At 36.2% G+C, this 27718-nt stretch overlaps 6 protein-coding genes across 6 annotated transcripts in view; 3 read left to right on the top strand and 3 right to left on the bottom strand.

Moving 5' to 3' along the window:
* LOC119067216 (rootletin) overlaps nt 1-14518 on the bottom strand; it is a 33943-nt gene extending 19425 nt beyond the window's left edge. Inside the window, exon 1 of the mRNA XM_037170062.1 lies at nt 14343-14518. The gene's annotated coding sequence lies outside the window, so the exon portion shown is untranslated. The remainder of the gene's footprint in view (nt 1-14342) is intronic.
* LOC119067217 lies at nt 6731-11441 on the top strand. The gene is made up of 2 exons (XM_037170063.1): nt 6731-8294; nt 8472-11441. The coding sequence occupies exons 1-2, from the start codon at nt 7512-7514 to the stop codon at nt 9405-9407; spliced, it is 1719 nt and encodes a 572-aa protein (XP_037025958.1). The 5' UTR covers nt 6731-7511; the 3' UTR covers nt 9408-11441.
* Nucleotides 14519-14602: 84 nt separating the features above from the next.
* LOC119067223 (ADP-ribosylation factor-like protein 6-interacting protein 4) lies at nt 14603-16890 on the top strand. The gene is made up of 5 exons (XM_037170069.1): nt 14603-15188; nt 15255-15276; nt 15348-15428; nt 15497-15565; nt 16561-16890. Exons 1-5 carry the CDS (start codon nt 14762-14764, stop codon nt 16622-16624), a joined length of 663 nt encoding a protein of 220 aa, XP_037025964.1. The 5' UTR covers nt 14603-14761; the 3' UTR covers nt 16625-16890.
* LOC119067218 (RING finger and transmembrane domain-containing protein 2) lies at nt 16649-21070 on the bottom strand. The gene is made up of 5 exons (XM_037170064.1): nt 20856-21070; nt 19381-20468; nt 19205-19312; nt 17343-17450; nt 16649-17277 (listed from the first exon to the last, which is right to left on the bottom strand). Exons 2-5 carry the CDS (start codon nt 20455-20457, stop codon nt 17044-17046), a joined length of 1527 nt encoding a protein of 508 aa, XP_037025959.1. The 5' UTR covers nt 20458-20468; nt 20856-21070; the 3' UTR covers nt 16649-17043.
* Nucleotides 21071-22792: 1722 nt separating this feature from the next.
* LOC119067224 (ADP-ribosylation factor-like protein 2) lies at nt 22793-23919 on the top strand. The gene is made up of 3 exons (XM_037170070.1): nt 22793-22956; nt 23260-23614; nt 23680-23919. Exons 1-3 carry the CDS (start codon nt 22892-22894, stop codon nt 23812-23814), a joined length of 555 nt encoding a protein of 184 aa, XP_037025965.1. The 5' UTR covers nt 22793-22891; the 3' UTR covers nt 23815-23919.
* On the bottom strand, nt 23913-25181 carry LOC119067221 (enkurin). The gene is made up of 3 exons (XM_037170068.1): nt 24727-25181; nt 24172-24664; nt 23913-24114 (listed from the first exon to the last, which is right to left on the bottom strand). Exons 1-3 carry the CDS (start codon nt 24810-24812, stop codon nt 23932-23934), a joined length of 762 nt encoding a protein of 253 aa, XP_037025963.1. The 5' UTR covers nt 24813-25181; the 3' UTR covers nt 23913-23931.
* Between the last annotated feature and the right edge of the window lie 2537 nt (nt 25182-27718).

The following is a 27718-nucleotide window of genomic DNA, read 5'->3' as shown; positions in this document are numbered from 1 at the left end:
AAACAAAACACCTAACTACACGACACCACATTATCACCTACCACGTTGCAAAATCGATTTTAAACTTCAATTATTTCGAATAAATTTCCACAAGTAGATTTTCAGTAACATGTGAAATTCACATTGTGAATGCAACCATTAGGGTGTTAGTCCAATAGGCAACAGCACATTCGTAACCCCCAATCCACAGAATTGCGTTCGGGTCGTTAAATGTATTACAAAATGTTATGTCTACGTCTACCACAATTTTATTTTTGATTTTATTCAATGTATATTAGACTCGTTCACATGTTTCGTACATTTTACATTAATGTGCGGGAAGAGATAGAGTGCAATCCAAATCAACCGGAAAAGTCTGTACTTTGTTCGGCGGGTGCTTATGAAAAAAGGCATGCTATTTACTGCTATAAAATCGTTCGCAGTTGAATGATATGTGATTAAGAACACGTACAGTATTTTGTTGCCGGCGATTTTAATCAATTATTTAGCTGTGGGATGGCATCGTTAAATTCGCAACACATGACCCATTTCTTCGGGTTCAGCTAAATATATTTATGTCCTAAATGATTATGCAACGTTGGTTTTACACATATTGATAATAAAAAAAATAAATAAATTTAAAATGAAAACTAAATAAACGAAATTTTATTTAATATGAAAACCAGTGAGTGTGTGTGTGTGTGTTTCTCTGACTCTGAAATCTTGTGGCAATAGGTGTAACGCGATTATTTTGAGAGCCTACACGACGGGATTCAGAAAAGACATTTCAATCAATTTGTTTGAATTACGTGATTTGTATCACAGCCCCCCAAGTATATATAGGACTTGCCATTTTCTGCATACGTGACTCAAAGTTTCATTTTTCTTATCGCAATTCAGTCAACCACAGTCAGAAATTTAATTTTTTATCCACATCTCTATGTTTACACATTGCGATTTAAATTATAATGATTTTGTGTTGCGAAAAATTGCGATTTAGTTCAGTCATAAATATACTCAACCACATTGGAGCAAGTATTAGTATGTTATGTACCTGTGGGAAAATTTGCTTAATCACTCGTCATCGGCTCTGGATACAATCCCCAGAGTGAGTGAGCAAATTTTCTCAAAGGTACGCTATATACTAGGTCCCACCTTTTGGGCGGGTCAGGTCCCTTGACTATCATTTGAAATGTGCCGAATCCTGACATTTTGCTAAACTGTAAATGTCAGCCCTTCCAAGATGAGAAAATTTTCAGTGTATTTTGGTCCAAAATTAAGATGAGATAATTTTCAGTGCATTTTGGTCCAAAATTAATATGAGAAAATTTTCAGTGCATTTTGGTCCAAAATTAATATGAGAAAATTTATTTTGGACCAAAATGCACTGAAAATTTTCTCACGTTAATTTTGGACCAAAATGCACTGAAAATTTTCTCATATTAATTTTGGACCAAAATACACTGAAAATTTTCTCATGGTAATTTTGGACCAAAATGCACTGAAAATTCTCTCATATTAATTTTGGGCCAAAATATACTGAAAATTTTCTCTTATTGATTTTGGACCGAAATGCACTGAAAATTTTCTCATCTTAATTTTGGGCCAAAATACACTGAAAATTTTCTCTTATTGATTTTGGACCAAAATGCACTGAAAATTTTCTCATGTTAATTTTGGACCAAAATGCACTGAAAATTTTCTCATCTTAATTTTGGGCCAAAATACACTGAAAATTTTCTCTTATTGATTTTGGACCAAAATACACTGAAAACTTTCTCATGTTAATTTTGGACCAAAATGCACTGAAAATTTTCTCATATTAATTTTGGGCCAAAATATACTGAAAATTTTCTCTTATTGATTTTAGACCAAAATGCACTGAAAATTTTCTCTTATTGATTTTGGACCAAAATGCACTGAAAATTTTCTCATTTAATTTTGGGCCAAAATGCACTGAAAATTTTCTCATCTTAATTTTGGACCAAAATACACTGAAAATTTTCTCATATTAATTTTGGGCCAAAATATACTAAAAATTTTCTCTTATTGATTTTGGACCAAAATGCACTGAAAATTTTCTCATCTTAATTTTGGGCCAAAATACACTGAAAATTTTCTCATATTAATTTTGGGCCAAAATATACTGAAAATTTTCTCTTATTGATTTTGGACCAAAATACACTGAACATTATCTCATCTTAATTTTGGACCAAAATACACTGAAAATTTTCTCATATTAATTTTGGACCAAAATAAAATCGAAGCATTATAATTTGATTGATTCTATTCATTTTTAAATAATTGTAGTTTTTCAAGAAATCATTTCGAAAACATTACAGTATAAAAGCTTAGACACATGCATTTGAACGGATTACCCGCAGGTATACCGCGAGTAAACAGCTCTAGTGCGCATGTGTAAGTATTGTTTTCGAAATGATTTCTTGAAAAACTACAATTATTTAAAAATGAATAGAATCGATCAAATTATAATGCTTCGACTTTATTCTGTTCAATTACCTTTTTGTTACGTCAGATTATGATTTACACACACTACGCAACAAAATCAAATTTCATCTCAAAGTAATCTTTTTCGATTGAGGCTATAATCAACAGTGTAAAATCCCGTTTTTCTCGGATAGCTTCCAGATCCTTAGTCCTACATAGCCCATCTTCGAACTTAGCCTCGGGTTTTTAATTCCACGTATTTAAAAAAAAGAATCATCCAAATCGGTTAAAAATTACTCAAGTTATCGTGCCCTCAACGATTTTTTGTTACCCACATTTAACGTTTTTCATAGCATTTCATACATTTTCAATCACAGTGAACCTTTTTGTTACCCACATTTTTCGGTATTTTCTGGTGTAAGACCCTGACTTTCAGTCAAGGGAATTATATGTCTCTGTGTGGTAAGATGAACATTACGCATCAGCTCAGAGCGGGAGTTTGGGTTTATCTTTTCATTGACACATAAAAAATGATATGCATCTTTGTTCAAATGTTTATTTTGACGAGTTCGATTATAATCCGCGCCTTCGGCTTAGGATCACAATCGCCAACTCGACAAAATAAACATTTGGACACAGTTGCATAATATTTATTATCTGTCTAGAACGATAATCTCGAGCTTATCCCTCTAGGGAGTTTTTGTTTATCTCGATATATCTGTTCTCGACAGATAAAATATGATATGTAACTATTGCCAGACTGTTATTTTGACGAGCAGGCATTATGGCCCACGCCTTCGGCTAGGGCAATAATGTCCTACACGTCAAAATACCAATCTTGGCAACAGGTGCATAATATATATTACATGCTAGCGCCCGCTAAGCACTTTTCCACAGTCACAAACAGTGATGTAAAGTAAACTTTATGGCGAGCTGACATGTAAAATCTTATGAAAACATTTGGCATGTTTTATTCGAAAATGCGGCTCATGCCTAAAACTTTGCCGAACTTTTACTGAGCTTATCATGGGGTGCCGAAATTTAAGAACTTCAATAAGGTGGCAACAAAGCTCGACATTTTCCATGTATGTAGTATAGTATATATATATATATGCATAAAGATGTGTACAGGGGGAGAAAATTGAAATTCGACATGTTTTCTGATTTAAGAGTTGTGGTTTGTGTACAGAAAATTTGTTGAACAAATGAAATTCCAAATTTTTTATTTTAGTATTTCATTCTTGTTGTGAGAGCGGGCATAGTCACAATACAGAAAATAAAAATCTAGATTTCCATTTGTTCTGACATTAATTACGTGTATCAGGAGTCGGTTAAAGCTGATTTCGCTAGCCGTTAGAGGAAATTTACCACAAAAATATGTGGAAATCAGCTTTAACCGACTCCTGATACACGTAATTAATTTAAGAATTGCTTCAAATAACTTAAGCCACTTATTTAGGAAGATTGCATAACAATTCCACTCATTTTAAAGGAACGGGCACGTGAAGATAGATAGTAAATTGAAAATTTCGTCGTAGAAGTGACCTTGCTGCAAACAAAATGTCGTAACAGATACTTGTTGTGAGGCTGGTATGGCAATTGTGGTATCTTAGACTGCAGGCTGATCAGGCATAATTGTTTTGTTGCAAGATGGGTCTACCTGTGTATTACAGAGGAGTCCAAGTTTCACCGCAGATGGTGAAAATAAAAATTTTCAAATATTGTAAAATTCAGACAAATTTTGTAAAATCCATTCTCGGCGTTTAATAGAGCATGGAATCCTCTACCAATATCGCCATTCAAAGAGTTTCAAACTCTCTTCATCTTGGACATATCACGATTTAAAAATGTCGAAATTTCGACCTTAGCTGGCTGTGGCTACGTGGTCAGCCATTTTAACACGAATTAGCTTAGAATTAGTCCCTCTATCCGTTGCGATAACAATCTGTATTCAAATTGACTCGTCGGTCCCGCACGGCCATGAGTGCCGGTTCTCCGAAACGGCTGGATGGATCCGTGAACTGAATGTGGTTCCTTATAGTACTCGAGTCCCTCAATAAGAACATAAAAAAAAATCAGAGGTGGTATCGCGACTCTGTTTAAGTTTTGTTCAACCCCACCGTGCCCATTTTACAACGCTCGTTTCCTTTACAACGACAAAGGAATGATGAAAATCGTTTAAGTTTTGCACGAAACAGACGTTAAACATATAACCTTAACCTATATATGATAGCATTGGCGGCCGCGTACCGATTTTGATAAACAAGAACTACATGAATGAGTTACAGTGGCTTTTATTATACCGGACCGGATACAAAATATTTTTCCAAGACTGTAACATCAAAATGGGCATCCAGTTAAAATATAATTAGAAATCAAAAGCAATCGAATATGGGACACCTCATTTGACGACTACTTTTTCTAATGATTCTTTGGTTATAATCTGGAATAGCACTGTAAACATTAGGGTGAGAAATTATGTACCGCAGTTATTTCTTACAAATTATATCTAAACCATCCTAGGCAATCAAACGTCTAAGCTCTGACTTGATTTTCTCGGTGATATTAGTGGAAATATTCTAATTAGTCTTTTATGGCTATCTACACAATCTGATTAGTGCTGTTTTTTTTACAGCAGGAAGTATGTTATAGCCTTACAACTAATGCAGTCAAAGAGTTTGTCCTAATCCTTTGAAAATTGTTAAGTCAGAGAAAGTGGTAGACTCGGTTAATTATACTGGTCATCTGTAAAAGGTTAAAGATTAATGACAATGGCTATGCTGTAGGAAGTAAGTTATCGATATAAATGACAAAATTGCATTTTATCACGATTGTCAAAAGTGTATCCATACAAACGGAAGATGATCGAAAATTTGCAACAAAAATAAAAACAAAACGAAACCAAACAAACGAAAACTATGACCTATTTTATTACATTTTGTTATGGTTGTGTACATTCGCATTATCGTTGACTATGTAGATTAGACGTTCAATATTATGTACTTACGTGACGGTCGAAAAGAAATCAATTAAATTCCATAATTAACTTCGTTCAATTTTTTTAAGATAACCGTACAGAATACCCGATAACATTGCACTTTTATGTAGTTACTAAGAAAAAAAAATAAAATTTAAGACGTACCAGTCACATGGGTCTTCTAATTCAGATATTTTTTTGTGAAAAACGAGACTAGACAAGCAAAAGATAGAAATCTCAAACTACCACTTAACGTTTTAGAAACTGTAGTCGTATCGCAACAAAAACTATCACTTCATTTGTGTAAAGTATCTGCTAGTGTTCGGTACGAAATCTATCACTTCAATATTTTTGTCATAAATTTCGTTATGTAAGAGACTATTAGCCCGACTATCCGTTTCTGTGAGGTCATTTTTCTCGAAACTAACACAACACGGAAAACAATTTCAGAATATGAGATCTAATTCTTAATAACTGATTACAATCGTGCACTAAACAGAATTCTATTGATCTTTCGTACTTACCAGTTCTTCATTGAAAAAGCGTCCGTAGATTATCTTCTCAAAATTTTGTTAGGGAAAGTTAGTAGACCGTTAACTCAAAAAACATGGTCGTACTGATATTGTTCGTAACATTGTCAATAAATTTTGAAAATTTTAACCGAACCAATTGCAAATAACGTTTGATCACGCTCCTTCATTAAAATCATTATCTCTGCTATTGCTTAGTCTACAATGTCTACTAAGGAGTCGTTGGATTAATTAAAACGAGGTTATCAATCACAACCGCCCACGAATGGCATTTTCCTTTCACAGATAATGTTCACATCAACAGCAAGTTAAATTAAAAATTATGAAAGAAGAAACACGAAGATTCTTTTATTGCACAGGACAATAATGTACATATTATACACCACCAATTCAAGAGTGAAAGTTTCGTTAAAAGCTAGTCACTAAGCTTGTAGCACATTATTGATAGTTGCATTTCTATATGATGCACTGCACGGAGAATAAAAGCAACAAATTTCTTAGCAGTAATTGCATCATTAGTCAAATATCGATTAGATCCGTGCTAAGTATGAACAGATAACATGCTAAGGATGATTTGATATTTTTCATTTGATTCTTTCGAAATCACGAACTGTTACAACTCCTTCATCTGAAACTGTAAATGTGTGAAATGTCATTCGAGCGCAAGTGTTAGAATTCCAGCCAAACTTTTCTATTACGTAAGAAATAGCTGATCAATTTGTTAGATTAGAGGAGGTAACACGGAAGTGAAATAGATTTTCTCTTAAATGATTTTGCATTTGATTTAATGCCATTTACATGCACGGTAGTAGAGAGTGAGTAGCGGTGATCGAAATGTTTGCCTAGAACCTCCCAGTCGAACCCAGGACCTATGCTGTTTCTAGACAAAGAGCTGATGAAATTCGTTGCGTTAATTGCTACTCGTAATTATTTCTATGATATATTATCGACGAGACAATGTTTACAAACTAAACCACGCGTAATTCTATTTTTTATACATCGAAATTGTAATCAACATAAAATTCAGAAGACGCAAAACAATTTTAGAGTTTATTGTTGTACCAGTACAGGTCAAATTCCAAAAGACAATGTGTTGTTACTTTAACACCTAATTCAACAAAAGCCCGTACATTCTTACCATCATGATATATTGGACTCGTCTGATGGAAAAGAAACATTTTTTTTTTTATTGATTCGCATTTATAATCTTTGAAATGAATTTTCTATATAATGCCGAAGTGAACTGTTCTCTATGATAGGTCAAAGTACAAGATAATCATTTTCAACTAAATAATTTAAATGTAAGAAAATATCTTAGTCTAACGACAGCGCTCAGAACGAATATATATATAATGAGAATCATGGTGTTTAAAGATTGTTGTTAAATTTTATTCGAAATCGAAATATTGTTAAGAATAATGCAAGTGTAGAACCCAGAGCAATATTGTGTATATTGTGGACTATAGTCAAGTGAAAGTTAAACAGTCAACTACAGTTGATAAGAACGAACATTTTATCGAATAATTGTTTTGTTTTATAAAAAAAGGAAAAGAAAATTTACTCGGTTAGTGTATAAAATGCCGGTGGCAAGTCATGACAATTTTTTCGGTGCCTGGGGTCGTCAAGATTCCAACGGAAATTGCATTCCTTCACGCACGATACAATCAACCCCACGGAGTACACCGTACAATTCTCGGCATAATTCACCAACATCCGGTGGAACGCCGGAGAGTACGTCTCCGCTGTCAACATCACCGATCGGAACGTTGAGACGAAATTACTCCAGCACGTTCACATTGATACCGGAGGATCGTGCACTAGAGATACCGCCGAAACGGCCAGAACACACATCCAAAAAAGATTCCGAACCTCAATCGAATATAATTGTCCGAATTGTTCTGTGGATTCCGTTGCTGATTTTGTCATTTGTGAAGACAATCGTAATTGGAATTCTATCTGTCATCTTTCGGCCACTATCATTCGCTGCGCCGACATTCTGGATATCGGCAGGGTTATGGCTGTTCTGGAAAATGTTTGAATTTCCATTCACCCTAGTCAGCTACATTCTTCCCACGCACCGGAATGGCGATAGAAATCGAACGAAACGGACGATAATGATTAGTTGCGGATCGACAGTTCAAACATTGCATTTGGCAAGAGATTTTTATTCAGCTGGTGCAAGAGTTATTGTTTTTGATTATGAAGGACTGTTTGGACTGGCTAGATTTTCGACTGCTGTTAGCAAATATTACACGGTTCCAAGGCCTACATTGGAAGCGTCGCAGGACTACATAACATCGTTATGTGACATAGTTCAAAAGGAAAACATCTCGTACTACATTCCGGTTTGTGCTACTCAGGTGGGTAATTATTTTCCGACTTAACGACTTCAAAACTGATATATTGTCCTGTAGGAACATACTTCCTGATCCGTTTTTTCATGTTTGTGAAATGTTATTTCAGAGTTTCCCCATTTTCGCTCTGTAATTGTTCGTCAAACGTTGATCTAACAATATTCTCGTTTTGCAATTTATTAGATGGCCTATTTTGATGCCCTCGCCAAACCGCACCTAGAACTGCTTGGCTGTACCTCTTTCTTACCGGGAAGTCAGGAAGTTTCGGTTTTAGATGACATTTACGAGGTGTTGAAAAGATGCCGAAGTAACGATATACCAACGCCAAACTATCAAGTACTCCACTCCAAGGAAGATCTGCACCGTTTATACGTGAACGGATGGATAAGCGGCTACAGAAACATTTTAATTGCATGCGGTCTCAGTGGAATATTGGATCGTCAAAAATATGTGCTACCAACGAATCGAAGGGATCTAAAATTCGGTTTCGAGATCAGTGAAATGAAACCGTGGATTGTAATTCGAGATCTACCCGGAGTGCATTATGTTACTTGTACAACAATAAAAGATTCGGAAGTGGTTGCAAATGTTACCTGTTCAGTGCAGCAAGAAACGAGAAGTTTGATGCCGGACAAAAACAAGGACATAGAAGATTGGCTGAAGGGATTCTTTTCGAAGGTGCGTCTCCAGCGCCCAATAAACGGACACATAAGCTTTCGATTCGTGCGTTGCGAACAAACGCAAACGTTGTATCCAATTGGAACACGGGTTGGCGTCTCATTGCCATACATTTGCCATACCGGTATACAGTCGAGATATGTTATATGCAAACCGTGTCCGCATTTCGTGCGCCAAAAGTCCGGTCAAATTGAGCTGGAAAGTGGTCGCTACTGGATTCACGACGTATTGCTAAATACATTGAAACATCCGTCAGTCGATGCGGTTGGAAAATTGATCGGAACAGTTCTGGACAAACGTGAAGCACTATTTGTTTATTGGGATCCAATGCCGTACCTAGTACACTATCATCTTCAGTTGCCGTTTAAATCTGTTAAGGCATTTTTGCAACGAAGAAAAGCGTCTGGTCGCCACACGCCAACATTGGCTGCAACAGTTTAATCGATTCGGACAGGAACCGATTAGTGTTTTTGAAATACAACAATGGGAACGAATGAGAGTTTGATATTGTGTGCTCGTATCGTAGCAATGTTAATGTTTTAATTTAACGGTTGAACTCTGGGGAGAGAGATACTAGGACTTATTTATGGAGAACATATTGAAGTGCATTCGAATATAATTACCTACCTTACGTTAAAATAGTCGTCGTAAACAAGAATGAAAATTTAATTTTAGTGTTTTTGTTGATCTTCATAAGATTTCAATTTTAGTGTTTCTTTAATGTAAACAAGAAACAAAACCAAAAATGATGTGTCTAAGTGTAACAACCAACGCAACATTAAATAATTATTTTGTAGATAAATTTGCTTCGAAGTTGATAAGACACAGAGAGCCATAGAGCACAGTTTTCATTGTAGTGATTTCGAATTATCATTCCTAGTTGATCCTTTTCGAGTTAGCACCTACATCTGAAAGCCTTCACAGCATCCTTTTTTCGGAGTAGTGAGACCGAAAGGAAACTGACCCCAATCATCTTCTCTATTGTTAGGTATTTTATTACTGGTCTCTGTATAAGTGTATGATCACTAGAACGATACCGAAATATTGGGACGAAAATTTTAAAGATGGAATGGAATGGACCAGTTTTTAAATAATTCGATCAAATTCAATTCTGTTCCACATCTACTATCAGGTTCTTATATTGGGAAGTTAAATTCGAATTCGGAGTAAAAATTTCCCAATTTCTGAAGCAAAAAAAAAAATTCGAAAGAAAATTCAATAAATCACAAAATGTAGGTCCAGCTGACAGGACATGTTCGGAACAGGTCAAATTGAATTTGTTTAAGTTTGATACATCAAAGCTGATATTTGACCTGACCTGATATGAGCTGAAACCTGAAGTTCGTTCAACCTTTGTTGACAGAAAGCTGAATACTGACCTTAAGACGATGAAGACGAAGGCTGCCAGGTATGGTTAAACCTGACCTGCTCCGAGCCTTTATCATTTATACTTAATTTGATTCAGGAATTATTTTTTTAACATTGTGCGTAGTGGGTAAAGCTTACGAGAACCGTTCCAATGCACTGAGAATAAATGTCGGCCCACTGGTAATTCCATAAATTCCAAAACTAATTCCAGCAATTGGCGTAGTGAATGAAATTATTCAATTTTATTCACAAAATCAAATTAAGCAATAAATAAACTACAATAAACAAACAAACATGCCTGATGGGGTCAACAGCAATATCACTGAAAACATTTTGTAATATCTCTCTCATTATATATACAGCCATTACATGGACGGAGGAGAGTTACTGAAATGTTTGTTTCGGTCGATAAGCATTCGATAAGGTTTTGTGTATGTAGCGGTTTCTCACATGTGCCACACGAATTTAATTAGTTATAATTGAAGTTATGGTTGAAAAGGATGTCATACTAACAGTTTTTTCCAATCCGGCTTTTTTTTTCCTCGCCAGTTTTTTTTTTTGTTGTTTGTTTTGCTTGTTTGTTCAGATGACAAATTCCGCAAGACAAATTCATTATACGTTCTGGGCTTGATATCATTCTCAAGGTTTATATTTATACTATAACATGAATATTAAACAAAACAGACACTCAAAAAATGATCATCATTCCGTATAGTCAAAATAATAACATTCTCTGTTTTCTGGAGACTTTGATTTAGTTCTAATAGCGGAGTGGTATTCTTGTAAAACAATAAAAAGAAATCCCAAAGCATACAATATTTCCAATACATAATTCTTTCCAATTATGTAACAATCGGTAACAACATGGAAACATAAATAAAATTCCGGTTGGTATGCATGATTTACATTTACTCAACATTATTGCTCGTTTATTTGGTTGTTGGTTTATTTTATTTTTTTCCCTGTAGTTTCGTTTGCAGCTCTAAAAAAAAAAATCGTTTTGATTCCTTTTTCCGAATATAATACAAAATTCTATATAGAGTCAATGCACGCAATGTTGTTATGATTTTGTCGAACAGATAAATCAATTCATTACACAAGAGAAAGGAACAAAAAAAATCCGTAAACTGAAAAGAACTATTTATACTGCGAACAGATAGCAGTGAATAGATAGTTAATGAATAGATTTGAACTTCATGATGGACTTTGAATAAAGTTTATTTATTATTATTTTTGCGATGAATTTGTTGTTGTTATTATATTTCGCTCAAAAGTGTACATTCGTACAAGTTCAAGTAGAATTATATTCTGTTGGCCTTTTTTTTTGCATGCTAGGTAAATATTTTGTGTAGATTTCAAAGCAAAAAAAAAAAACCAACGTCAAATCCATCAAGAATGGGGCAAAAAAAATTATAATTCTGCTTTCATCAATTGTAATGAAAACAATTTCCATTGAATATATATTTGATATGACAAAAATAAAATTTATAATTTTGTTATCAACCATTTCGTTTTGTTTATATTGTTGTCAGTAAAAGATTTTTTTTTCTTTTATATGCAACAGTATACCATGTATCATGTATCATGTACAAACAATTATATTGATAAAAGTAGAATAAAATAAAATTTATAAAAAAAAGAATAAAAAAAAAGTTTTGAATGGAAAGAAATGATCAACAAAAAATTATCATTTTTTAATTCGAGTGGTAGGTATATGATGATGATTCAATAGCAATTGTATTTCTGTGTTCGATGCGATAAAACTGTGTTAATCAGATAAGGAACTGTGTGTACAAAATGCAACATTGAGACAGTAAATAAATGTCTGGCAAAGAATCCTATCACTAGTCATCCGAATCAACCGTGAAATTTTTTGTTACCGTAACCGAGATAAATTTTGCTTTTGTTTTCCAAGCCGACAGATTCGATAAGATTGGTTGTACATAATATTTCGATTTTCATCCAAAAAAACAAAATTAGCGAGACGAATTGGGCGTGGTTCGTAATGATACAAAATTACAATTATTAATAAAATTGTTGTATTACAAATTACAAATTTTATCAAATTCTACGGAATCAAAACCGATTTTCTGTAAACATGATCCACGTCTGAGCTCTACACCATTTTAAACAATAAGTCTATTTTCGTTGGATATCACTAAGCTTATCGTTTCGTTGGACTTGACGAGATTGTCTTTCAAAATTATTACGTCCTGATAAAAAGCTAGTTACGTAATGACCTGCATTCGTACGTGACCTATGCATGCATTCCGAACAGATAGTTTCAATTTGTAAATATTTTGTACTCGTGCGATGTTGTGATGTACTACGCACAGAGAGAAAACTGACTGGACGAGAAGTTTTATTTTCAATGATTCGGCAAAATTTTTGGTCAGATCACTGTCAGAGCATTCTACAGGTGTTGGAGTGAAGAAAAGGAAAAAAATGTAGCGCTTCCTACAATTGATTTGATTTACTGTGTTCAGATGCTCACTAACAGACCTTTTACGGCCAATAACAAGTGCAGTCTGGATCTCAACGTAACTTTCGAACCTAGCCTCGGAAGTATACGAATACTCTCTGAGTAAAGGTTGGTACTAATTGATATCTCGCCTAAAAGCGGGCTAAATGTATGAACCATTCAGTGTATGCATCGTTACAGCCAACAAACACGCTGCAACTACCCACATTATGAAGCTTGAGTGAGTCATAGGATACCAATGCATTTTGGTAGAAGGCTACTACGTAACCACTGTACTATCCGAGGTGTCGGTCTTGGAATATTTCCAAAAGCAAGTCATCTCAGGATTTTCTGGATTTTCACACCAATTTAAGGTTTCTCTACGTAGTGCCGCCTTTTCCATATGGGCCAAATGGGCAAATGCCCGTGGCGCCTAAAGTGGAGTTGAAGAACATGGCGTCCGAGGTCCTTAAAAAAAAATAGCTTTACTAAATTGGCGCCTATTTTTCCAATTGCCCGATGGCGCCCAAAAGCTAAAAGCGGCACTGTACTACGCTTTCCCATATCCTTGGATTTCCGCTGTTGGACTTTCTTTCTGAGTATTTTCTTCGACTACAGATTTTCCAATAAAGAATTGAAGAAAAATAACATTTATGCAACTCGAGATCACAATGTTCGAAAACTGCGAGCTTTAGATCCCTCTGTTGCATAAAACGTTGTATGAATCTCGGTGCGAAGTACTTGATTAGGCTTACGATGTGTATTATGACACGAGGCCGTATTATTACACATCTAGAGCCTAATAAAGTACTTCGCACTCGATGTCATAAATAACTATTTTGTTAGCCGGTCAAGTTGAACATAAAAAAAACTGGACTTGTCAGGCACGGCTGACCTTTGAAAGAAATCTATTTATTTTATTTAAGTCTTAGATCAAATGTTTTTAATCTTGCAAAATCTAACAATCTTCGCGGCCCGATTGTGGACGTCGAAGCTCCTCTGAGTCTAGCATCATTTTCATCATTTATCCCATGTTAATAGTCTATTAGTCTATACTATTACTCAACGACTTCAGTCACTGGTAATGTTCCGTTTTTAATTAAAATTCTAAATCACTAAAGTTTTGGCCAATACAACATCTAAGTGAATTAAGTGTGCGTGTGTTCAATGATAAACCAACCATGAATGTAAACAATGTGATAGAATTACGAAATTACGAAAGGTATACAACTCAATATACTTGGATTAAACCTGTTAACGCTATAACATAACGTTTGAGTAACTGCACGTTGCTTAGTAACGGAACATTATGAGGGAAAGAAATTAATTGATTCTGATTTTAGAGATGTTAGGACTGATTTTTCGATGAATTAAGCTACTACCGAACATTGAGAAATCTAATTCATATTTAGAATGGCTTGGCGCTAACGGGTCTAGTGGTCACAACAGTTTACGAGTCTATAAATATTTAAATTAACAACAAAACGGATGCGGTGTCAGAATATAACCGAAGCAAATCATTGAGTACAGTAATCATAAATTCCTACCTCATGCACGAAGACCGGATTATGCAATCGCCGAAATCACTAAATCAACACATTTTGCATTATATTGTCGGTTTCTTACATTCTAAAGGAAACACAATGAAATCCGGAAAATATAACACAAGAAACTCTTGAATCCAGCAAACCAAAACAACAAACAAAATAAACAAAACCAATGAATTGATGGAGTGTAGAGAAATGGATTGAGCGTTGAAAGTGAACTGAATTGAAAGATTAAAATGAACTTTTATGTCAGCTGTCATTAAAAGTGTCAAACGTACGTGTCAGTGCAAACAATACACACAGAGAAGAGGAAAAAGGGAAAAAAATATAAATATTGACATTGTTAAATTGCTTTCTCTGATCCGTAGAACTGTCTTATTTTTCGTAAATTATCCTCTTCATTTGAACTATTCTTCAAAATGAGTCAACCTCCAACGATTGGTTGGAATGAGAAAGTGATTTCTGATGGATCCAGTTCATCCAATCAACAGACGTTGTATCCTCGTCTTCCTCCCTCGGCTCCGAGTGATGACGATGATAATTGGCCAAAGAAGTGCAGTTCGGGAACTAAACACAAACGGTCCTCATCATCCAGCTCATCATCCAGCAGCACAAGTACTAGCTCATCGGAATCTGATAAAAATAAGGACAAAAACCTGACACACGAAATGAAGAAAAAGGCGAGAAAGGAGGCGAAACGACTAAGAAGGGAACAAAAGCGTCAGCATAAGCGCGAGAAGAAAGAGTACAAAAAAGCGAAGAAGTTGGAAAAGAGGCAGAAAAAAATGGAACGTAAAGCACAGGAAGAATCATTGATGGATCAAGATGATTGTGGTCCACCAATATGTAAGGATGAGTTATTATTGCCACCAACATCTGTTTAAACATTCTGATTAAATTCTATCCTTCCAGCTCTGATGAACACTAAGGCCAGGTAAGCAAAACTGACTGTTGTTTGTGTGAAAACGAAGTGTTTCAGCTAATCTTTGTGTTCTTCATTTCAAGAGCCCCGCAAACCAAAGAGGACTACGACAAAATTCAAAGCAATATCAGACGTGTTGTGGACCCAGAGACCGGGCGAACACGGTACGTTTTTGTTGTTTTGATCGTTTCTTTTTAAGTGAAGGGATAACCGTAACATCCTCAATTACTAGGCTGATCAAAGGTGAAGGTGAAATACTGGAAGAAATCGTGACCAGAGATCGTCACAAGGCAATAAACAGGTGAGCGAGATTTCAGTTTTCGGTTGTCGTTGGTATTGGATGAATATCCAGAACTTCCTTTGTGCTTACTTATTGAGGTTTCGGAGCTTTTCCTCACTACTTGCTTGAAGTAAATCCTCAAGGAAAAGTCAATGCGATGAAACAAGCCTTCCTAACTGTTTGTTTTGTTGTTATAAAACGAATAGATTTAGTGATTGTAACACCGTCAGTTCGACAGTCCTTTCATTCCGGTATATGATTTAGTCTCTTGGTCCTAAAATGACGGAAACAGAGTAAGAAAAAGAAACAATCGGATAGTAGTAGTGTTGACGCAGACGTTAATTTGCTGTTTGCAAAGTCAATCGACTATCGATGAAGATGCAAATAGCAGTGACTAATTTTGGTAAATTTAAAATAAAAAAGGAAAATTGGAAAAAATCAATTTTGTGAACCTTTGGCCGTCCAAATTCCCAACGATAAATTGGCCAACTTTGAAGTGAAATCTCGGACTGAAGATGCATCATCACCTTGGTGAAATTATCCGAAGAATTGGAAACAAAAGAGTTTTTGAAAATTTCTTTTAGAAAAAGTACTTTTCGTTGATGTTTCATCTGAGCGAACCCAAGTCAAGAATTTTCGACAATTTTAGAAAGCTTATTTGTCGCGCTGCAGTGCGCTAGGTGAATATTTTTATTTCTGAGATAGGTTGCACGGAAACGCCCCGAAAGATTCGTGACATGCCATTACTGTAACAACATTAGGGTGGCTTTCCTTCGTAAACATCCTCTTCGCGAACCTAAAATTGGACTCCCTTCTGGAAGTGAAAATTTTGAAGTCTTTATCGTCATATTTAGAAACGATTAGAAAGTCTTGCGTCGAAGTAATTTTATTTAAAAATCCGTAGCAAAAACTCATTTTTTTATCTGCAATCACAAACGTCTCGATCGGGCGTAAAAACTGCTCTCAATCTCCACAAACTTCTGCGTTAACTAAGTTCCGAACATTTTGGTTTTCAGGCATGCCACAAAGGCCGACGGAGAATTTTTCAAATCCAGAACAGTCGGATGGGCAGCTGATTAATGATATAAACAATAAAAACGAGTTTGGTCAATCACTGCACGTTCTATTATCGTGTACATTACATTATTATACTGGAGTGTACGCATGCAATGATTGTACAATGAATTTCAATTTGGTTCTACACTATTAATAATACAGGAGTTGGGATTTTTATTCTGGTGGGTGAAGCACATTTCCTTCTTCTTCTTCTTCTTTTATTTGAATTTCTATAAAAAAAATGCTGTGTCCTATGTCAATGATAAAATGAATAAAAAAAGATTTAATTTACAAAAATTATTTTCGATTCAAATCTAAGCGAACGAACGTTTCACCGAGCATCGTCTTTAAATCGAACGAAGAGACATCATTGAGTTACATGATTTAAAAAAAAACAAACGAAAAATTAAAATTAAATTCAAATAAAGCAAAAAAAAAATCGATTAGTAAAATTGATTGAACATTGTCGTCGCTCCGTCCCGCCACGATGGATCATCGGCAACTTTCGCCCGGCACAGCGGACATGTCTGTTCCCGATCGAACCAATGGCCCACGCACAGCTCGCAGAAAATGTGACTGCATTCGAGCAGTACCGGTGACGTGTAATTATCATGACAGATCGGACATTGGGTGCCGGCATATTCTAGTTGCTCTTTCGTTGGAGTCGATCCGAAACTCTGCATCAAGGGAATTTAGATTTAGAAAAGAAAGAACAAATCCAGAATCATGATGACACTCTTACCACTTTTTTCAGCAGCTCAATAAATGCGCGCTTGACAAACATTGCTGTTTGTACGAGATCTGATCCTTTGGCAACCATGTATGCGGCAGCAAATACAACACCAATGATCTGAGTAAAAAAAAAGTTTTTAGTTTAATTCAACAAACATTCAATGTAAAGGATATTGCAGTTGGTGGAAATAACAAGATTTTTCAAGGTGTAACAACAAGCGACTGAATTACAACTTAACATAACTGTTCCGAAAATATTATAAACTTTTTCAAAACCGAGGGCTTATCGGTGACACTGATGTAAATAATTCACCATTATCCTATGGGGTTTTAAAACTCTTTAAGCATATGACATTGAAAGAGACACGATCCTGGTCATAGGACGACTAAATGGTTATAAAGAAAAATCGATAGAGCACGCAATCAAAAATCATGGAAGGAAAAAAACAACTGACGAAATAGTCAATGTTCCATGGACTCCCGAAGAAAGAAAAATCTGAAAAAGAAGAAACTACGCGAGTCAGCATGGTGTGTTGTTCAGAGATTACCAAAGCTTTAAGACCGATCTACAGAGCTAACAATATTGAGTTGGTACGCAGGAGTGGAAATAATTTATGCCAGATATCGTCTGAGAGTCTGAGAAGGATTGAAACAAGATTCGAGGAACACATGAGGCATTCGACCACAAGATCCTGGTGAACAAAATGTCTTTGTTGAAACTCCGTACGACAATAGGTACAAGATCGATTACATGGAAGCAGTGTGTGTACATAAACAGACACAATGCGTTAGTAAATAAAATCTTTCGCGTAACATCTCCATTAGCTTTGGTAGATCTAGCGAAAGAAAAGAATAACGTCGTAAAATAGGCTGAAGATGTTCTAGTCATTTTGGTACATATAGAACGTTGTACCAGAAAGTTCGAGTCATTCATTATAGAACATAAGACGCTATCATTGGGCCAGTTTGGTAGAGTTAATAGCACATTCTAAGGGAATATAATGTAAACGTAGAAGGATGTAGAAAATTCGGTTTTTGATGGAATTAGTTTGAGGAAGTCTAGCTGGTTTGATGATATGGTCAGTTGATAAGACCGAAACTAAAGAAACCAATAAAAGCAAGTCTTGATGTCAATTAAAAAGTCGAGTTTTTTTATCTCAAAACTAAAAAAAACCCATAAGTTTATAGTCACATATTTAGTTAAACAGAACAGAAAAATTAGTTTTTATTCGAACGGTATCTATCTAATTTTAGTGGTTTGTAGCAACGATTTGACCCGACTATTTAACAGCGCATGACACTACCTAATGTTGCGAATTTGATAAGAAGCTTGGCTGACGCTTCGTTAATTCGGTTTGAAAAGCTAAGAAAATCCTGGAAAATTATATCAGTCAATAAAGTCCTTCAAATATCAAGCAAAACTTGAAGTTCTTGTAAAAAAAAATCGACGTCATTAAGCCCCTCACTTGGAAGAAATGTCTTATTCCCAGGCGTCGGGCGACATTCATTTGCTTCGACAAAATTTAGTCGTTTCCTAAAGTTGGCAATTACTCGTAGAATCTCCATAATGGTTTGGTTTCGCCCGCAAAAAATTTCCTCTCTTCAAGCCTCCTTTCTTGTAACTATTCGATCTCCCTTCGGAATGTGACTCAAAATGTCATGAACATTTTTAACGAAGCCCAAGAAAATATTTTTAATTAATTCCGAACTCTTTTGATCTCTCGAGCCCTGGAAAAACAAAGCCATGTGCAGGGCTGCACTGGCTACCTGACAGCCGAGATATTTTTGCCAGCTCGAGTTACATGTAATGTCCTTGTCTCGCCATGTGCAGGAACTCGGACCACATTATACTATTCCGAAACTCTAAATTACCTTTTCCGAGCCAGAATACGAATCCAGTAGGAATACTAGCCACGGTTGAATCGGTGCCAATCCACGACAAAATTGCGAAATGGCTTCAGTCATCAAAAAAATGCGTCCCTGCAAACCACGACAAATTCATACCAAATGTCGAAATGGTATAACGAGCGAATTTTATTGCAACTCACCCTTCCTTTGTACTCGATCAAACTACCAGGCAGCAATGTGATTCCAATTTTGATAGCTACCGTGATTAACTTTAGAATCAAATCTGTGACGCCAACGGAAAACAACAGCTGTCGCAGGTTCAATGGAGCTAATGGGGTATTGCCTGTTACCAAGCTGACAATGAAAATTGAATTGTCCATTAAGTAGCTGATCACGAAGATAACAATCGAGATGTAGAGGAGCTCTCGCAGCAACTTGAATGTGCTTCGTTGAGCATGTTTGGAAATTTCCTGCCGTACAACGTAATTGGCGTGTGAAAATGTAATGTACAACGAGCAAAAATGCAGAATCCCGTCGAAGAGATCGTAGCACGTTTTGACGAGAATGATGCAGACGTACGGAAAATATCTCATCAGAGCATTCATCATATCTCTGGCTTCGGGAATTTGGGCAAAAGCATCCGTTACGTCATCCATACTGTTATTGTTATTGGTATGGCGATGTGGTGGTGGTGGTTGTGCTGGTGCTGTATTTCCTTGTATATTTGAATTATTCGCTTGTGCCTGAGGTCGATCAGGTCGTCGTGCATTGTCTTGAATTGAAGGATCTATGTCACTGTTGCCGGAAGTGTAATGCTCGTTCATACTTCGATCACCAACCGATGTGTTTGAATAATACATTGACTGTTGCTGTGAACTCGACTGTCCATCTAAATTAATAACATAACTATCAGCTGCTTGCACTTGACTCATCTGTGGGACTGATTCCGAAGTATGCAGTTCATTTGGTCGAAAATTGTTGAAAATATTGCTATTAGCATTGACACTTTGGCTATGTTGGATGATCGGTCGAATTTCATTGAACACATTGTTTAAATTGGTTCGCCAGCTTTGGGTACGTTCATTAAGTCTTCTCTCCATATTTGATCGGAATGTTGAAAAAAAGGGATTCGAATCGGTAGCTACTGTTCCGGTTGCGCCTTCTGTCGATGAATTGAGTTGTTCAACGGTTTCGCTAGATATTGCAGTCTCGTCGCCTGTCGCTTGTATATCCGATGGAATTGATCTTACTGACGATATCGATTGTGAGTTGTTCATAATTTGTCTGCCTGAAATGTTAGAAATTTCGTATTGTGATCGATACGTTTAGGAACGAAAACACGAGCAATTTTGCGTTGATGTTAACAACAATTTGTGCTGCGCAAAATTGCTCGTGTGTTTTAGTCCTTAAAAAAAAAGTTAAACGAAGCGATAGTCTCGTGCCAGGGCAAGTAGAAAATTGCACTTCCGCATCATATCATAGTCAAATTCATTAGAATTAATGCTATTAGGTTGTCGAAGGTTCAGCTGATTTACATCAAATCATATTCTGCAGGTGTTTTTCTAAAGTCATTGACATCGAAAACATCTTTCGATTCCATAATCATTTTTGTGGCTGTGCATCTTTTATTTGTTTAATTAGTCACCATCAATGTTTGAAAAAGCATAACACTTACCCTGAATCTGTTTGCCACTTTAGTGTCAGTTTAACAAAGTTTACGTTCATTAGACTTTCAACACCGTTCCATTGCGACGTATTTATTAAATCGAATTAAATTATGCACTTGGCCACGAATTCTTTTTTTTTTCTTAAAATGTATTTCTTTAATATATTGGAATATGTCAACAATATTGTGAAAGGCTTTAAGCAGTGAATTCTCAATGAATCATAATAAATAATAAAAATATTCCGAATGAACATCTTTTTGGGTGTACGTTCACTTTTACGTTTCGACGAAAATCGTGCAAAAATCGAGGGGTCACAGACTTCAAAATAATCCCAAAATAATGACAAATAATTCCTAGAAGTCGGTGACCCATCAGCAAAAATACAATTTACTTATCTGTTTTGGAGAGAGATTTTAGGCAATTTTTAGGCGCGAGTTGTAGCCTGAACGATGTGAGGCTCATGCCGAGTGACCAAATTACGAGAAAAATTCTTTAATTTTGTCCCAAAGCATGAAAAACTTTCGGCCTACTCAATCGTTACGTAATAGTTATTTATACAACTCGTTGAGAAATGATTTTTTAGGCACACGATGTGTATTGTCACACTCGGCCTGCGGCCTCTACACATCTAGTGCCTAAAAAAGGCAATGGAAAATCCTACTTTTCGTCACTTGTTGCGAAAATAACTATTTCATACCTGGGACCCGAAAAGTGCGACTTCGTCACACTTTTTCTCCATCCAATATGAAAAATACTATTCGTACCACGGACTAATAGAATATTTCGTACCTAGGACTAAAAGTATTTTTTAGCGTATGAGAGGTTTAGTCCATGGTACGAATAATATTTTTCATATCCAACGGAGAAAAAGTGCGACGAGGTCGACCTTTTTGGGTAATAGGTATGAAAAATGGGGGTGTGCGATGGGTAAGGGATCAAGACTGGCGTAGTCCACAACAAATTGTTTTCATCCCTTGATGTGAAATATCGATTTTAAAAATTTTTAAAAATTGATTTACAACTTGCGTAAAATCAAAGAAGCTAAATTTTCGAGTTTTCGGTTGCCTACATATTTTGACCTCTACCAAAAACTTACTTTTAGATTTTTGTTAGCTATATTAGTCTTATTCGACTAATTGGGGTCCAATTTAACTGGAAAAAATAAAAACCGAAAGAAGTTTGACGAAAAAGTATATTTTGTGAGTCGTCAAAGTTCTCCGACTGTGAAAAATTGAGTGGATCTTGAACTTGAAAATTCGTAAATTCATCGGGAAAACGATTCAATTTTTGCTCAAATGGGCTTAAATTCTTAGAGAATGTTGTAGAACAGAAAAGTTTTTGAAAATAATCTGAGAATCGTTTGTGTCGTAAGTGTTTGTTTGGTCTAAAATTGGAGAAAAAATGCCTCAACTGAGAAAATCGAAGTTGTTAAAAAGTGTACAAAATCTTCGATTTTAAATTGTTTGATCGAAAAGTGACCACAGATATTAAATTCAATTAAATTAATCAAAAATAATGTTTGTATGCTTGCTAAGAGGACCGAAAGTAAAGCTGTCAATTCGCGGGGCGAAAGCTTTCGCTTTCGCCCCTTAAATTGACATTTCTTTACTTTCGGTCCTCTTAGCAAGCATACAAAACTTAATACGTAACTCTTTCGGCCTACTCAATCGATACGTAAATAACTATTTTCGTGCATATTTAAAAAAATCGATTTTCTCAGAGTTAAGCCTAGGAGGTAGCATGATGGCGCTGTCATTTTTAATCCTGTCAGGGTGCCAATGTAATTTTTAGCATCAGCGTTAACATGTCTCGAGTGTAAAATTTATGATAATATTTAGTCAATCCATTTAAAGAAAAGCTTCAGGCCAGTGGCTGCGTTCATATTTTGAACTTTCGTTTGCGAAAAGTTGACATACTCTCTGACTCATTCATGAACACACACACGAACACACATACCCATAAAGACAACCCATAACATTTTGTTTACAGTGATCAAAACACCAGTTTGTAGTTTAAAGAACCGAAAATTAGTTTCTAAACAAAAATGGGATTCCTAACAGTGCTGAAGAAGATCCGGCAGAAAGAAAAGGAGATGAGAATTCTGTTACTGTATCCTTTTTGACAAGGAAAAGAGAAGAAAAACTTCGATTCGGTCGAACAGTCCATTTCACCTGGACGGTAGCTTACCATCTGTTTCATTGTTCCGGTCATCAACTGTTATACTGAATAAATTGGGAAAATACCAATTGGTGTACGTATCAGCAAGTGATAATGTACCATTCGTTAAGTTTAAAAGACTAATATCCGATTTCTGAGTCACTGTTTGACGTTCGCTGACACGAAGTTTTTCTCTCTTCAATGATTTCTTACGAAAATAAGACTTTCCTTGACCAAATTAACAAAAATGAATAGCGGTCTTGATAACGCTGGCAAAACAACAATACTGAAACGTTTCAACGGCGAACCAATCGATACAATTTCACCCACATTGGGCTTTAACATAAAAACTCTGGAACATCGTGGCTACACATTGAATATGTGGGACGTTGGTGGTCAAAAGTCTCTGCGATCGTATTGGCGAAATTATTTCGAATGCACCGACGGTCTCGTGTGGGTGGTCGACAGTGCGGATCGTATGCGTATGGAAACGTGTCGGGATGAGTTGAAAGTTCTGTTGGAGGAAGAACGCTTGGCTGGAGCGACATTACTGGTCCTGGCAAATAAACAGGATCTTCCTGGTGCGTTAAGCGCCCAAGATATCAAGGATGTAAGATTGAGGCAGTTTTGTAGTTACTTCGACTTGACATTTTTTTCACTCTTCAATTTCCGAAGGCATTAGAACTGGATTCTATCACCACGCATCACTGGACTGTGGTTGGAGTAAGTGCTGTGACCGGCAATAAATTGTTAGCGTCTGTCGACTGGCTGCTAGATGACATAGCGAAGCGAATCTTTACACTCGAATAACATTCGTCCAGTCAAAAACTGTGTTGTGGTGTCGACTCAAATAATTTATTCAAATTCGATGTGTGCAAATTGCAAATTACCAACAAATTAAAACGAAAATGAAAAAGCACATCAATTCTATTCATTGTCATCATCGAATACGTAGATGTAGCGATGGTTCTCCATCAGTAAAATGTCCTTTTCCAGCTGTCTGAGATTATTCTCCAGAGCAGTTTTCCTTTGCTTCTTCGGAATTGTATCGGTCATCAGCGAGAGTCCTTGATAAATGGTCTGCAGATCTTGCCAATTCGATTTTAAGCCCTGAAGGAGTTAAATGGGAGACATAGCAGTCGCAATAAAAATCGTATCAAAGTTTACCTCCAGTAATGCCGTTCGTTCTGGTTGTGTAATAAATCGACACAATGGCTGCTGACGAATTTGCTCCTCTTGCATATTCGCATCGTAAATCCGTTTGGCCAGATACTTTGGAATCTTTCCGAATTGCGGTTGGTGAATGTATTTCGGTACTAGGCCGGATCTTTTCAAATCGTGGAAGTCTCCGTTCCTAGTATCGACGTACCGAGGCAGGGGTCGACTCGGATTGGTCATGACAGCGGAGCGAATGTTTTTCACTCGGAAATTGATGTTATCGGCACTTTTTCGACAGACTATTGGTGCGGGTATGGGAGGTTTTGGTTTGCATCGATGGCGATCGGTAATAGGTCGAGGAGGACAAATTCGGCTATTCATTTTCGTGAATTCGTCGGGTCTACTTAATGGTACTTCTGCATAGCCCATTGTCTTGTGATGTGCTTTCTGCGACGATTCCTTAGCACTGGTTACAATCTCTTTCCGGAACTTCGAACAGTATCTACGGAATTGTTGTCCGATTAATTTGAATTTTATTTCGATTTTCAAACGATGGCTACTTACAGTGGTGGTTTCTTCAGTTTGATTATTGCCTTCTCGTCAAGACTGTAAATATTTTCATCGTGATGAATGATGTATGGCATCGCCATGCTACTTAATCTTCAATGAGACTCTTCGTGCTCGATTACGTTACTGAGACTCAAAATATATTTAGAATTGGTTTTTCGTAGAAAGATCGAAAAGAAAACAATCAAGGCCTACATGCAATATTATGTGCATTACTCGGATCGAAATGATTAGGAACTGCGTTATCGATTTAACACCATCCAGCGAAGTTATTTATGAGCTCGTATCTATGGAAAACATTTCACGAGTAGATACTCGGTATAACGTGGTAGTTTCCTGGATAATTGTTAATTTGATGATGGATATAATATGCATATTGACGACGATGACACGTTCGCATGTTCGACAATGCGCAGTGCATTGAGTTAATTTCGTTTTCCTTTTTCATTTTGATTGATCAGAAATTGGTTTTTAAAGGAGGACACAACCTAGGTGGACGTGCAATGCATACCCCAATCGGCAATAAGATGTCACTTCAATATTTGAAGTGTTCTTTTTAGATCCGTCTTTATTGGTGGGACATGAGTGAAGCATATTTTAAGTTCTGCTTTTAGAACATTCTTCGAATAGTGTTAGTAAATAAAAGAAACATGAATAGAGACATACACTTCGCTGTTAAATATAGGGTGGGTCGATTTCGTCAATTTCAAATTCAACACCCATTTAGTGAAATTCGTTGTTTCGAGATAGATTGCTGTTGAGGAGTCATGACATTACTCTAAAAAAAATTCTAAAAATCTAGAGTTTTATCTTTTAATTTTATAAATTGTTTTTGAGGTGTTCCCGGGAGCCGAAATCTGACTAGCCGCAATTGTCGGCACTGTTGTTGGCACTGATTGACGATTCGATGTTGCTGTTGACAATATCATTTCATGATTGAATCGATTCCAGACAATTCAAGGTATTACTGGGACTATAGTATTTAACTTTTTACAGACAACTATGTCTTCTGCCACTAACAGCAATGATAACTGAATTAAATTGAAAGACTTTAACTGCAACAGTTGATAGAACTTCAAATCAGAAAAGGAATTTAAAAGTTTTTCCGTATTGACCTTGCCGTTCTGTAAGTGACAACGATCGGCTGAATAAACATTTAAAAGCGCTTTATATAGATATGGCAAGGTTTGTCGACTCCAGGCCACAACTGACTGTGAATTGGGGAAAGTCCCGAAGGAAGCCGAGGAGTCTGCATTTTAAATTAAAAATTCTAGCAGGTAATGAGATTGGTGAAGTTCCGACTAGAAGTAACGGATTTTACTATGCTGGTGCATGTAATAAGGCTATTACATGTATAGGCAATAACCTTTACATCACTCGCATAGTAAAACGTCGTACTACACACGGAAAATAAAGTGATATCTCGTATCACGATGAGTAAATGTACCTCGGGCTTAAGCCCTCGGTTACTTTTACTCATCTGGATACGAGATATCACTTTACTTCCCTTGCATAGTAATGTACTATTTATGGACTGATGGAAAATTTTGAGACCTTACAATTTCACAATTTTCTATTAGAGCTTACGGAAACACGTAGAATTAACCCTCAAAGTTTGAAATCTTAGAATTCTCACCTTAAGCGTAATAGATACTTTATTGATCATCCGGGCGGGTTCTATGCTGATCGTGATTCGTGCTATTGTATGGATTTCAGAATATCGTGTATCGTGTCTTACCATACAAATCATATCACGAACCACAACATTTTGAAATCGAAGTTCGTGCTATACAAATTTTTGTGACTATCCGGAAAACGAAAAATTTTTTCCGCTGCTGAACTACTACCACGATACTTTACCTTATATTACATTCCAGTAGAAAAATCAATACCAATTTCAAATTCGAGATCATTACTTACTTTTTAACAAAAATTGTTGCCAGCTCTGTGTACATTCAGTCCTAGTATAGCCTTTGTAGCTCCGATCGGCCCTGATCTACTCTCAGTATATTATCAAACATACAGTATAGATCTATATAGATACCTCTATATCAGAATTACCTCTACACATTTTTAGACCCGTACGAAGTACTGGGGTCTTATAGGTTTACGCTTACGTTTGTCACACGTCGAACTGGACTCCCTAAGTAAGGGGAAACCTATTGTGGTTGTCCAGAGATGCCAAATCAGCGAAAAAAAATGTCCGTCCGTCCCTCTGTCTGTCTGCACGATAACTTGAGTAAAACCAATACCCTCCCTAGCAACCAAAATACAATTATTAAGGTGGTAGTGGTAGATACGTTTATGAATCACTGCTACTTTGTTCGCTCGTGTTGTTGTTGTTGTGTTTAAGCCATATTAAAAATCAGCGTTTCTCAAATTTATTTTACTATGCTGGTGCATGTAATAAGGCTATTACATGTATAGGCAATAACCTTTACATCACTCGCATAGTAAAACGCCGTACTACACACGGAAAATAAAGTGATATCTCGTATCACGATGAGTAAATGTACCTCGGGCTAAAGCCCTCGGTTACTTTTAATCATCTGGATACGAGATATCACTTTACTTCCCTTGCATAGTAATGTACTATTCCCCCCTAAGTCGATTATTTGAGAGAGTTGGGATGCTAGAGAGAGTATTGGTAAAACGCATCCGATTTTGAAAATTCTTTTTTTTCCCGTTTGGTAATGTCAAAAGACAGGCTAAGTTCGAAGATGAGTGATTTTGGATTTTGGATTCGACGGTTTTTCGACATTTAAACGTTACACTTGTAAGTGATACGTCAAATAAAAGGTTTTTCAGTAGAGAAGAGTATGAAGTAAGAGAAATAAAGAGTTTCACACTAAATAGGTGAATAGGTGTTTCGTACGGGTCGGCATTAGCTATGTTTTTTTACTGTACCCGTGTACCCGATAAGTACCTGGAATCAGTGTTTGTACAGAAATATGCGCAAATGTTTTTAATAGAGCGCCAAGAAAAAAAA

Source organism: Bradysia coprophila (assembly GCF_014529535.1).
Source record: "Bradysia coprophila strain Holo2 chromosome X unlocalized genomic scaffold, BU_Bcop_v1 contig_12, whole genome shotgun sequence".
Taxonomy (NCBI): Eukaryota; Metazoa; Arthropoda; class Insecta; order Diptera; family Sciaridae; genus Bradysia; species Bradysia coprophila.
Note: the sequence above shows the minus strand (reverse complement) of the source record. Positions and strands in the feature narration are given on the sequence as shown.

Coding starts and splice junctions, on each gene's coding strand:
- LOC119067224 (XM_037170070.1), top strand. CDS start 22,892: ATGGGATTCCTAACAGTGCTGAAGAAGATCCGGCAGAAAGAAAAGGAG. Junction 22,957..23,259: donor GAGATGAGAATTCTGTTACT/GTATCCTTTTTG, acceptor AAAAATGAATAG/CGGTCTTGATAACGCTGGCA. Junction 23,615..23,679: donor GCGCCCAAGATATCAAGGAT/GTAAGATTGAGG, acceptor CAATTTCCGAAG/GCATTAGAACTGGATTCTAT.
- LOC119067221 (XM_037170068.1), bottom strand. CDS start 24,812: ATGGCGATGCCATACATCATTCATCACGATGAAAATATTTACAGTCTT. Junction 24,665..24,726: donor AAACTGAAGAAACCACCACT/GTAAGTAGCCAT, acceptor ACAATTCCGTAG/ATACTGTTCGAAGTTCCGGA. Junction 24,115..24,171: donor AACGAACGGCATTACTGGAG/GTAAACTTTGAT, acceptor TAACTCCTTCAG/GGCTTAAAATCGAATTGGCA.
- LOC119067223 (XM_037170069.1), top strand. CDS start 14,762: ATGAGTCAACCTCCAACGATTGGTTGGAATGAGAAAGTGATTTCTGAT. Junction 15,277..15,347: donor CTGATGAACACTAAGGCCAG/GTAAGCAAAACT, acceptor CTTCATTTCAAG/AGCCCCGCAAACCAAAGAGG. Junction 15,429..15,496: donor CCAGAGACCGGGCGAACACG/GTACGTTTTTGT, acceptor CTCAATTACTAG/GCTGATCAAAGGTGAAGGTG.
- LOC119067217 (XM_037170063.1), top strand. CDS start 7,512: ATGCCGGTGGCAAGTCATGACAATTTTTTCGGTGCCTGGGGTCGTCAA. Junction 8,295..8,471: donor TTCCGGTTTGTGCTACTCAG/GTGGGTAATTAT, acceptor GCAATTTATTAG/ATGGCCTATTTTGATGCCCT.
- LOC119067218 (XM_037170064.1), bottom strand. CDS start 20,457: ATGAACAACTCACAATCGATATCGTCAGTAAGATCAATTCCATCGGAT. Junction 19,313..19,380: donor TGATCGAGTACAAAGGAAGG/GTGAGTTGCAAT, acceptor CGTGGTTTGCAG/GGACGCATTTTTTTGATGAC. Junction 17,451..19,204: donor CGTATTCTGGCTCGGAAAAG/GTAATTTAGAGT, acceptor TTTTTTACTCAG/ATCATTGGTGTTGTATTTGC.